This window comes from Blastocystis hominis (genome assembly GCF_000151665.1).
Source record: "Blastocystis hominis, Singapore isolate B (sub-type 7) whole genome shotgun sequence assembly, scaffold_2".
Taxonomy (NCBI): Eukaryota; class Bigyra; order Opalinata; family Blastocystidae; genus Blastocystis; species Blastocystis hominis.
The window spans coordinates 1,345,719-1,359,317 of NW_013171827.1; the positions used below are offsets into that span (position 1 = coordinate 1,345,719).

Below are 13,599 nucleotides of genomic sequence, written 5' to 3' on the forward strand. Positions count from 1 at the left end.
ACCATCCATTGAAACATTCACCTTGTATCCCTTATCCACAATCGATTCGATGGAATCACAATGTTTGAATGTGGCATCATTCTCATTGTAACATGGAATCGATGTGATTATGAGATATAAAGCAGAAGATAATTCGAATTGGCATTGATTATTGAATGGTTGAGTGGATGTGGATGTATGTTCAAACATTATGGTATTATTGACTTTCACAAAACACTCAGAAGGTGTCGTCCATGAATATTGATGAACGCCATCCACTGTCTCACACACGAGGACATATTTGCCATCGTTCTCTGGCATATTGATGAGCATGTTGTCGAGTTTCTTGAACGTGTAATTGTTTGGATTGCTACTGAATATGTACGACATTGATTGATTCAATTTACTTTGGTTGATTTGGTTCATAGTGTTTGACACATACACTCTTCAAACAAGCTCAATTCATATTCGAATATGTGAACATGTTGAGTGAGAAACGAGCCAAATCCAAGACCATTGTGGAGTAGAACCTATACTAGTTATTGGCAAACTCGACACATGGCAAATATGTGGATACTGGATTGAAACGAATGAAATAGAAGTTCGTCACCACATTGATCGTGTCCATATTATTGAATTTAACTTGATTGGGTTTGAATAGCACAGTCATGGACGTGATGTAAGGATCCTTGAACATGGAAGGGTTGGTTTATTCGAATGTATTATTACTAGGTGAACCTTGTATGAGAATGGAGTAATGCATGGGTAATCTCTATTTAACAAGGGATGGGACGCGAGGTGATCAATCGCACGATGTGAATAAGCCTATTTTTCGACCTCATTCTTATGAAGGGCAAAAATACAAGCTGCCCCTGTGAGCAACAAGAAACACTCGTTGCCAGGGATTAGAGGGCGACTTTGATAGGAATCATATTCGCGCTTTCTTCGTCAATTACATACTACTAGCACAACTTCAGTAAGGTATTCAAGAAGATAGATAGATAGATATCAATGTCTATCTTCCATCTATATACATATATATACATACATATATCTGAAAAGTAATAGTTTGATTGTTGCCTCCAACAAATAATCAGTCAGATATGTCTCACAGCTTGATATTGGACAACTACTCATTCCCATAGAATCCATTCTTATGGATTTCAGCTTTATCATCAACAATACTGATATCACTATTAGTGAGTAATTCTATTCATCCTAATGAGTTGGGAACCAAAGCATTTCACTTTCATCAACCAACTCAAACAGCAAGTATTATGTATACTATTGTTATTCATGCTCGTAATAGAACAACATTGTGAATCACTTTGTATCCCTATTGAAGTGGTGTACAATTCGATCCTTCCTTTAAATAGGAGATATTCTGCATTATTTGGCAGGTGGGGGATACTATAAGGGATAGTATCCTCTGGCAATATAACAAACTCTGACTAGGTTCAGAGTGCATCAAAACGACAAAAACTGGCACCAACTATCCAAAAACCTAGAAACAGTGGAATATGAACATATCTCTATTTGTTCGTATAAAATATATTATGTAGTCTACCTTATTTTGCTCAGTTCTTCAACGACACACCCACCTTTCTCACAAACTCTACTATTCGATTCTACTATACACATATCACATATTATTACTATAAATGATAACCCAAAAACTGCTTATCGCTAGCTTTTCCATTTTCATTCCTATCATCATCTTCTACATACCCTATTTCTTTCTATCCCATCTAGAGTAGATTCCAAATGAATAGAACGAAAAACAAAACGCTTCCACTGGAAACAACACTCTTCGATCTATTCATTCCACAATATCCCATTTCCGCTCATCTCCTTCCACTTCACAGTAAAAACAACTCCCTCCCTATTCGAAATCTATTCTTCCACTCATACCCAATTTCAACACTATTTTCACAATTGCACAATTCCTGTGTATTTTTGAAATCATTTGTTTTACAATAAAAGCTATTAGATTCGTCTTACTGGGTTTGAATGTATTCAAAATTTGGAATTGGACTTGTATGTCCTGTCTTTTGTTTTGTTTTCGGACTTCTATGTGTTTTTGTGTGTTATGTTATGGGAGTGTAAGTATTGTAGCTGGGATGGGTTCTGTCGTCAAGTTGGTGTGTTTGAAGAAGCTAGTGTAGTGTGTGCTATCGTATACGTTTGACTAAACTGTGTGTGTGAGATATGCATCGTGAACGCATTCAATACCATAATGGTGGTGGACCCTGGTTCCATTTTTGCTGTGTGGAGTGTGTTCCGAGTGAGGAATTTCTGTACTTCAAACTGTGCAACGTGGCGAACCCATTCATGGCATGTGGGACCGCGGATACATGGAGATAACTTGCAACGTGGGAGGTATCTGGTACAGGCACGACGTTCTTGCCTAGGATATCTGTTCTGTTTCTCGTATTTTCATTTTCATATTGTGAGGTGGTAGAGTGTGGTAGAGAGAACGGATTTGCGATGAGTGAAAGGGCAAACTATGGGAGCAAGACCTGTAGGTTTGTAGAAGCGGAGCGTGTGTGGAACTTGGGAGAATGGGACAAGAAGGCGGAGTATGCGAACTGCTGTGGGTACGGTCCTCGCCTCTGATTGATGGGAGCCGAGTGAACTGGAATGGGCAGTGGGAGCAGGCGAGTTCCAAGACGGTGCAGTTGTGCATTTGTGGGTCTGTGGAGCATGGGAAGGTGGAGGTGTGCGTGGTGCGGGCGTGTGGGAAGTGGTGGAATGGAAGAGAGGTGAGGTGCGTGGCGGTGGTGTGCCCCGCGGACGAAGCGGCGGGGTAGCCGGAAGGGCACTTGGGGCAAGTGTTGGATACGAAGTGCGATGTGGACTAGCGGGGCATGATCACGGATGGGTGCAACGCCTATCAGCAGTGGGAATCGATCGATCGATCGATAGGGGACGGGCTCCTGCCAGCCCATCCTGCCGATGCTGCGCTGCGTGGCGGGCGATGGGGCGAGGGACGTGGCGCTGTGGACGATGGGAGATGGGAAGCAATCCACGATGTACTGCACGAGCAATGTGGGCGTGGACGAGGTGATCAACGACCCATTCGAGCCCATGAACATCCACATCGTGTTTGAATTGGCCGAGGCCACGTTCTCCTATCCCACCACCGCGATCTCCATCTCCGACTACACCATTGCCTTCGCCTTCGCCTTCGCGTTCGCCTTCGATGGCTCCTTCCCGCGGTTCTGCGAAGGCACGCACGCTCTACATCAATGCCAACAGGTTGGTGTCCCGAAACGGCCTCCCCTTCCCCGCGGAAACCCTCATCGCGACCTTCTCGACCCGCGCCGGCGTTCGGTTGGCGTTCGGTTGGCGTTCGGTTGGCGTTCGGTTGTGGCCTGCTCGGATTGTGGAGAGCGCGATTGGTATGAGGGAAGTGGAGTAGGCGCAGCGCAGCGCAGCGTGTCTGTGCAGATGGAGGTTCCCTGGAGCAGTGGCATCTCCGATGAAGCCCCGATGGATGGCCTTGATGGGCAGCAATGTGCAGAGCCAGTTCTTCGAGACGCGCTCCGTGTTGGTGGCGGGCGCCATTGTGAACAGCGTTATGGCCATCAGCTGGCGTGTCCGCAAGGGCGCCTCCTGGTCCGCCTTCGCGTCCTTCTCCGTCTACCGCCCCGTCGTGCTGCTGCCTCCCTCCCTCCGCGCCCGTCGTGCTGCTGCCGCCTTCGAAGCCACGCAGGTGCGCTGGGTCTGGTGAGTGGTGGCGAGCTCTTCGTGCAGGCCATTGGTTGGCTCCCACTCCCAGCTCTTCGCCGCCGACGCGCTCCTCCAAGAGGGCGACGTCCAGCAAGACGAGCTCTCTCTCGATGCGTGCGTGGCCTACTGGGTGCGCGTGGCGCTGTGCTCCGCCGCGTGCTCCATCCTCTCCGAGGCCTCCTCTCCCATCACCCTCGCCGCGTATGTCGTCGCGCCCGGCGCGGTGCAGAACCTCGAGGTGGCCGCGCTCTCCTCGACCTCGCTGCGCGTGCAGTGGGCAGAGCCGGCGGAGCTGGGCGGCGCCAGCATTCGGTACTACGTGGTGCGACGCTCGTGGATGGCGTCGATGGCCGTGATCCAGAGCGAGAGCGAGAGCGAGAGCGAGAGCGAGGTCGCCAGCACGAACTGCTTCCTGGACCTGCAGAGCGTGCAGAGCGTGCAGAGCGTGCAGAGCGTGCAGAGCGTGCAGCACGCGCCCATCTATCTGAGCGTGGCCGCGTTCAACGGGTATCTCTCCCGCCAAGAGAAGATCCCCGCGGTTCTGTATGCGGTGTGTGTGGAATCAGGCGGAGGGCATTGAGTGGGACTGTGCGATGGCGATTACCGGATCCTTCCATGATCTCTGCACCGCCACGTGCGAGCTTCGCGCTCCCGCGACTTCCTCCTTCCTCCTTCCGCCGAACCGTCTGGTTCCCCGCGGGACGCGATGTGTGGGACGTGTTGGAGGGTGGGATCCCCGCGACTTCCTACACGCTGGAGTGCGTCCCGAGCGAAGTGGGCAGTGCCGAGTGGATGGGCAGGCAATTCGGAGTGTCCACGATGGCCACGTCGGAATTCGTTGGGTGTTGGTGGTGGACGGCGAGCCAACCTCCTCGCTCACCGGTTCGCTCTGGGTGTGGGTGTGGGTGTGGGTGTGAGTGAGCAGGAATCTGGTGGGCGATGGGGTGGGGTCCGTGGCTCCCTACGAAGGTGTGCAGAGTCGACCGGGCTCTCTGGATCTCTTCCTGTCCAACTGGGCGCAGAACGCCACCGTGGTCTCCGTCACACAGCCCCTCCGCCTCCGCCTCCGCCTCCGCCTCCGCTTCCGCTTCGCCTACGACGTGACCGGCGCGCTCATCCGCGCCCACCTCGTCGATCACGCCTGGTGCGCCGTGGGTCGCGATGTTTCCACGTTTCCACGATCCAGACCGATTTGGCAGTTGCTGAGAGAAAGAAAGAGAGAGAAATGGTTGCGGTGTTTGGTTTGGAAGATGGATGGATGGATGGATGGATGGATGGATGGAATTGTAGAGATGTGGAATGGTTGAAGCGTTGTAGGATTTGAATGAGAATCGAAAATGTGTTTAGGAAGGAAGGAAAATGTAGATTTAGAGTGTGTAGGGTGTTGGAATGATTTAGAAACATGAACAGAATAATCCAGAACGAGGAACCAAACGACTCTAGTTGATAATAATAATAATAATAGAGTGCTGTGAGTTGATAGTTGAAACAAAGAAAGATAGATAGAAAGATAGAAAGAAAGTGTATTTAGAGTTAGTTGGTTGGTTTAGGATAAGGAAATGATAGAAAATGGAGTGAATGGTTAACGATGTGCGAAGATAGGTTCTTTGTGTGAAAATCACTGGATCAAAACCAATTTCCATTCCATTCCATTCGATTTGATTTACTAGTTTTACTAGTTTGAATTGCTTTCAAACCCAACCATTCCCAAGTCAAAATGATTTTGCTAGAATCATGGATGGATAGATTGGATTATCGAAATAATAAAGATAATGATAATGATAATATAGACTATTTAGACAAAGTGGAGTGAACAACCAAATCCTTGCTTCATAACACGATTTCACTATGATATCATAAATATACAACCTATACAGACATAGTAGACAACAAAATGGACTTTTCCATTCTGAGTGTTTCCAAACAATCCTGATATTATTAATATTATAAATATCTATACCTCCGAACTATTTCAACCACAAAAATGTGAACAAAATGATGCGAAACACAAGTGAGTACTTCACTTGGAAATCTTGGATCCAATGTGTATATGGTCGCACTCTACCATAATTTTTTAATATGAAGAATACTTAGGTGTACGGCAATAAACTGATCTCTCTGTTTTCTTCATAAATTCTTTATATTTGGCTACAAATTACGGGTTCAAAGAGTAGAGGATAAGGATATGTGATTCCAAATAGGTAGAATGGAAGAACTTAAGGGAAGCGAATTTCTCCTGGGCGGTTACATAACGCTTGGTGAAGCAAAGAAAATCACTATTGGAGGCTGCAAGTATAGCCTCCAATATTATCAAGGCGATCACGAGGATGAATACACGTTGACGAGAGCTGGGAAGGTTTGCCTATTCCAAAATGGCATAATGAAGATGTGCTTTGAGGTAGATGCGAACGGGAGCGAAATCGGTGACTTTACCCGATTTGAAAATGGATGCGTCGCATTTGTGCAGTCCTTCGATGAAATCTGGGACAGAAAGAATTTTCATCGTATAATAAACCATGTCCGAGGCGAGCGAATGGAAATCTATTTGCATGCGAGTGATCACCTGATTTATCATGGTGAATTCAATGAGAAGCGAGAACGAGAAGGATGGGGCATCGCGTATGACGAAAAAACGGGTACCATGCTGCTCGAGGGAATATGGAAGGGAAACAAGCTGGTGGAGATCATCCGCAAAATCGAAGGAGCCATTATGATTGAGTTCAAGCGAAACGGTGACAACGCCATCGCTTCGAATCGAATTCCCCTGTATGTGGGTGAATTCGTGTATGATGAATCGAAAGAATCGTTTCTTCGAAATGGTCGAGGATACTGGATCGATGAAGAAACTCGGATTGCTACTCGCGAAGTGGAATGGAAAGATGGAGTGGAAGTGAGTGGAAGAGATCTCTATGATGGATGGCATATTCATTCATTCATTCACTCAATATTACTTGTTTATTATATACTATTGCTATGGTAATCACATCGCATTTCACATTGTTTTGTTGATCAAATAGAAAGCAAGGTTTTCATTCATAGGATCCACACATTCCATCCATTATCATATTACTCAATCGATTGTTTTGTTTAATGATACTATGATTCCTATTCACCATTTCAATCTATGAACCACATTTCTTTCTCTGCAATATCATTCTTTGTACTCAATATGGATGATCATTGTGACAGAAGAGAATCGAAGTATCAACAGAGAATCAATACAATAAACCACTTGTCAAATAGAAATGATGGATTTTGCATTCTACATATTACTGCCATACTCTCTATTACGAATCTAGCCATTCCAACAGTATTCACTATTATGAGTTCGATTGTTGCAAAACAAGATCAACTACCACATAATTGATATATTTTGAAGAACATATATCCATTATAGACTTAATAGAACAGCCATTCTGACATGAGAGAGTAAAGGTGATCAAAATGCGTAAAAATATACAATTATAGCTATAAGTAACTAAATATAACACAAGAATAAATGAATAGATAGAAATGCACCAAAATAAAGAAAAATAGAAATGGGTGGAGAAAATGAGATATTATTATATGTATTCTAGTTTATAACATACCAGCATATCAAAGCCATACACAATAATCCATAACGTGTGTATTATCGAGAAATAATGAAACAGATCTTGTTTCCAAAATAACCGTTTTACCACATTTCTTTTCATTTCCATGCAAAACATTGTTGATTTTGTCAATTTTGCTATCAGTAACTATCATATTGATAGTTCCATTATCCAAAATGCGCAGGGATTCTTGGGTAAAAAATGGAAACCAAATGGCTGGATTTCACTCATATTGAGTAATAGAGAATGTGTAGTATTGAAATTCGATAATGGAATATTCATGAATCAAGGATTTGTACTCAATGAACAGAAAGTGTTGAAAGTGTTTGGAAATCATCAATTTGGTACTATTTCATATAATGAAGAACAATCCATAGAAATAGTAGTAGAAGGAATCGTGGATTTGGATCATGGAAGTCGATTTGAAGGATTGATATTGACAGAAAACAAGTTGGGAATTCCATTTGGATATGGTGAAATGTATGATGATGATGGAATATTGGTGTACAAGGGCATAATGATCAATTGGAAACGATTTGGCTATGGAACGAGTTATCATAATAATGGATGTATTGAATATGAAGGATATTGGTGTGATGATAATCGATTTGGAATTGGAAAAGTGTATGATCGATATGGTAAATTAGTGAATGAATGTGAATGGTATAATGGAATTGAATGTGACATTGATGAAAAATATGAAGGCGATGGCAGCAAACCAATGAATATCGGAATGAAACATTTGAAACTGACTGACAATTGTGTATTGGTTGATTGGGATGTTTCATTGTTGTATAATTTGGAATCAATCGAAATCGGCAATGAATGTTTTGAATCAGTGCAAACATTCAAAATCGATGGATTGAATCGATTGAAAACTATCAAAATCGGAAGCAATTCTTTTACTCAGGAAAAGAATGATTGGGGATATGATGAATCGAAATCATTCCACATATTGAATTGTGGATCATTGGAATCCATTCAAATTGGTGAATATAGTTTCAGTGATTTTGCTGGTGACTTTGAATTGAAGAATCTACCACAATTACAATCCATTCAAATTGGGACAATTGGAAGTGGGTCATACAATTTCTATTACAGTTCATTTGTGATTCGAGGTATTGATATGATATTGAATATTTGTATAATGCATAGATCTTCCAAATTTACAATCCATTAGATTAGGTTATTATGCATTCTGTAGGTCCTTATCAACAATAATTGAAAGTATTGAATGAATTCAAATGAAATGATTGATGTAGATCTTCCATCATTACAATCCATTCAACTCGGTCATGAAGCACTTGAAGGAATATGGGATGATTCAAGTTCATTGATAATGCGAAGTAATAATGAATTGATTGGTTATGATTTGTTTTGTAGATCTTCCAAATCTAACATCAATAATTTCTGTTGGATATAGTTTCCGTAATCCTCGTGTAGTGACATTGACAAGTATTTCTGAATATTGAATATTGATAGTATTTAGATATTCCAAATCTTCAAAATGTCAAACTACATGGTTCATTCGATTATGTTCGATCGAAATCAATTTGGAGTATAGTTTGATTGATTTGATTTGATTCATAGATGTTTCTTCCATTCTCGCTGATCTTATTCAAATCAAGCAATAAATCTATAATTTTGATTTGATTTGATTTGTTCAGTGATTCGCCATTGTTTAGGAACATTTCCATTGATTGATTGCTTGATTGTTTGTTTCAAACCGATTCTTGATCACAATTCATGATTCTATAATTATCAAAATATCATTCCTGCTTGATTATTATGATGATCTTCTTTACCATTTTAACAATGATACTGAATTATGATTGTTGTTTCAATCAATCAATCATTGTTTTCGATCATCATTATTATCATTATTAATATTACCAATGACCCAATGATCACATTTGCAACATCGACAAATGATGAACCCAATCTACCAATAATAATATACAAATGATGGTAGGAATAGATTTGACTTGGGATTTGTTCAATTTTGATAGGAAACGGCTTGCTTCGAATAATAATAATAATAATCATAATAATCATGAATAATAAGATTGGATTTGCTAGTGACACAATGGAATGGTTGGAATCGATTGATATTGGATGATTCTTCACATTTGTGAATCCATTGTTAAATCGGTAGATAATACAATACAATACAATACAATACAATGGAATGATTGAAATTGAATTAGAATATTGATTTTGACTAATGGAATAGAATTCGATCATTGTATACATAGAATAGAATAGAATCAAATAGAGGTGAAATGGATAAAACAAGGCAATGAAACTAGAATAGAATAGAATAGAATAGTATAGAATAGAATCCGATTGAATAGCATTGGATATCATATTGGATTCACCATTCAATCAATCCAACTATCTATCATTTGTTTGTTTGTTTGTTTGTTTGTTTATCAATGAGTCACAAAACATGGATTTATCAATTTGATAATAATGGAATCAAATCGGATGTGTTTGATACTTGCTAGTTGTAGTTAGTAGTAATATCAATCGTGGTTTCACAATTCGATATTTGGATGGAATGTCGTATTCTTCAATATCACACAAACCACTCATTCAATCACTCATTCACTCAATCAATGGATGAAAGATAGCTGATTCAAAATGCAAATGAATGTTGAATATCGTAAAGAATCAATTCATCATTCACACTCAATAATACTGATAAGAATAGAAAGGCTCTTCAATCCATTGATCGATTGAATGAATGAATGAATGGTGTGTATTTGGTTAGTTTTCGATCTCCATTCATCATTATTATTATTATGATTGTATGACCATCCACATTATTCATCGGTCTATTTCAGCATATTGAATATCATTAGATCATTTTGGTATTGTTGATCATGAATAGAATGATTGGATAGGATCGATCAATCAGAATCAGAATCAGATTGATGATGAGTATTCAACCATCAATCCTCGTGATTATTATTATTATTATTATTAGTAGTAGTAGTAGTATTTGCTTTTGTATTTTTATTTGTATTTGTTCGATTTTCAATGATAATGAATGGATCGAATGATTCATTGATAGCGATCCAATCGACTGATAGAATTATACAATTGATTCGATCGAATCCAAATGGAACAATCACTCAAACACATTGTAGTCTCAATGGTTGTTTTGCAATTGAATCGATCGAGATTCATGAAATCATTATGTTCGATCATTGTATTAGCTGGAATCAGCATTTGATAATCACAATACAATAATGAGGCATATTGTGAGAACCATTTGTGTTGTGGTTTGAATATGAGTAGTTTGATAATGGGTTTTCTTGGAATCCATTGTTTGATTGTATATTCAATATGCTGTTTGTGATTTAACACCGATGAATCCACAAATCACATACTTCGAATGAATCTTGATCGAACGACTTCAATCGAATCGTTTTGACAAGATTCATTGCACTTAATCCAATTGAATCAATAGGAATCGACACAATCCATATTTGTATGTTGAGATAGTATTAATTTGGATAATACTCAATGATTCATTATTCTTTTGTTTTCTTTTTGTTTTCTTTGTTTTGTTTTGATGTTGCTTATCTATTTTTGATTATCCCATTTTTCAGTTGTTGTTGTTGTTGTTGTTGTTGTTGTTATTGTTATTGTTTTTCAACTTTTGGAATTGATTGTAGTTCATTTCATTATTTCATTTTCGATTTTGATTTTTAGTTTATTCTTGTTTGTTTTGCTATTCTTTAGTTTTCTTTGTTTCTCATTTTCTTACATTTGTGCATTTTATTCCTCTTCATTTTTCTTCTTTTGTTTTCTTTTGTATCATATGATTCTAATTTGTTTTTAGTTTTTCTTTTTTGAATTTTCTTTTTCTTTATTCTTTTCTTTGTATATTCTAACATTCATCTTATTATTCACTATCCACAGGACAAATTGGATTGTGTCGATTCTTATTGATTCAATTCTCATAAGGAAATATGTGATTATTTGTTTGGATTGTTCCATGTTTTGTTTTGCTTATTTCTGTTTGTTTTCTGTTCATCATCATCATTATTATTATTATTATATATCCATTTTAACCAATCATAGAATCAATCATGTGCCATCAGTTTGAAACAACAATACAAATTCCACAGATCATTGTAAAATGAACCAGATAGAATTGTTCCAATCATAATCAATCGAAATGTGTTCCTATTAAACGAATCAAATCAAATCAAATCAAATCACCTAACAAGATAATATAAGATAAGCTTAGACTTACCAAATGGAATTGAAATCTATGAAAATCATATGAAATCAATTCCATTCTATTTATCAACAATACTCGAATCGATTTCGATTGAACATACCCCAATGATACAAGTAGATTGACATTTTGAAACAGATTTGGAATATCTATTTACCATCTCTATTCAATATTTAGATCCACTTTCCAATGTCACCAAAACGAGGACAACAGAAACTCCATTATACAGAAGTTAGTGATGTTAGACTTGGAAGATCCAAAGCAAATCATAACCAATCAATTCATTATTACTTCGAAGTGTCAATGAAGTTGAATCATCATCATCCCATCTTTCTCCCCTACCTTCCAGTATCCCATATCATATGACACATATTGTTTTTTTCTTATTCATTCATTCATTCTGTTTTCCTTCATCACTCATTCACTCATTCACTCATTCATAGATTAATGGATCATTGATTGTCATAAAGGAAACACTTGATTCTTTGCTTTCATTGATTCCATTTCTTCTATTGTTGACAAGGAATATTGTTATCGATTTTGATGGTTTGGAATCAATGAATGAATGGTAGGGGAGAAAGAGAGAAGTTACAATAGCAGCAGCAACATCCACAGCAACAATAATAATAATAGTAGTTGTAGTAAGCAATGGACCAAACTATCTACCAAATGATTTAATCAATAATCAGAACCTACAATACGAAATCATTTCAAATCAATCCGATTGATGATTCGTGACAACAATCAATCTTTCCATGCAAACCGATAATCAAATGATCTTCTCTTCATTTATATTTAAATCTGAATCGATTCACATAGATTCATTCAATTATGTGGATTGTTTGAAATTGATATGCATTCTTGGTATTTGTTTGTTTTCACATATCGAGTTTGTTCTTCATTTCGATCATCCCACATAACAATCTAATTGATCTATTATCCAGAATCGATCAGTAAGTATTATTGATCGATTGATTGATTGATTGATCCATTATAATAATAATACTCTTATTACCAATAATATGACTATTATCATGGATTTGGTTCTTTCCTTATTTCTGAATTAAACTACACATATGATTGTTTCAATATCTCTTTCTATGATGATTACTATTATTATTATTATTAATCATCAATAGCTATGGATTGTTCTCAGATATTATTCTTATTCTTATTATTCCTTTTACTGTTATTATTCTCATTATTGCTTGTTATTCACATACATATTGTTTGTTCTACATCAATTTGGTATTGATTCGATATCGGACACTGCATTGAGTTACAATTCATCCATTTGGATGATTATTCATGTTATTGTTCGTTCCTATTATGTTGTTGCTGCTCATTACTTCATTTCATTTTTGTTCTAGACATTGCTTTTGAACACATAATCTTATTATTATTCTCACTGATTTCTATTACTGTTATTATTGTTGCTGTGCCATTTTAACGAATTCATTGTCGTTATTATTGTTATTTGCTTTGTTGCTTGATAGATTCATATTATGAAAGAGTATATAGAATAAACATCGATTCAATCAATCAATCAATCAATCAATCAATCAATCATGCGTTAAACAGTTATAAAAGCATGAACAAATGATTAAATGAATAAATGATTGAATCGATGACATTATTGATGCAGAATTACAGTTCATTGGTTGTGATAAAGGTCTTTGTTGTTTTGTGAATCACTCCACAGAGAGAATCTTTCGTTCATTCGTTCATTCATTCATTCAATGATTCAATGATTTGTTGGTTGATTCAATCATTCAATCAGCCATCCAAACCAAAGTGAATCAAATATGATTATGTGAATGAATATAGAATAGAATAGATTGAATGAATGAATGAATGAATGAATGAATGACATCCTTGTTACTGATTTACAGATCATTGGTTGTGAGTAGTGTCTTGAGATTATCAATCATTTCTTAGATAAGATATCATTCATTCATTCATTCATTGATTTGATCGTATAATCATTCAAATATCCCATTGTAATTCACATGATTGGTCCACTTTATACAGATTTAACGATAT

The 13,599-nt window shown here is 38.3% G+C and overlaps 1 protein-coding gene across 1 annotated transcript; it reads left to right on the plus strand.

The window, feature by feature from the left end:
- Positions 1 to 6,097: 6,097 nt before the first annotated feature.
- On the plus strand, positions 6,098 to 6,691 carry GSBLH_T00002834001 (uncharacterized protein; the record flags this gene model as incomplete). Its single annotated transcript, XM_013041354.1, has 1 exon — positions 6,098 to 6,691. One exon carries the CDS (start codon positions 6,098 to 6,100, stop codon positions 6,689 to 6,691), a length of 594 nt encoding a protein of 197 aa, XP_012896808.1.
- Positions 6,692 to 13,599: the final 6,908 nt, after the last annotated feature.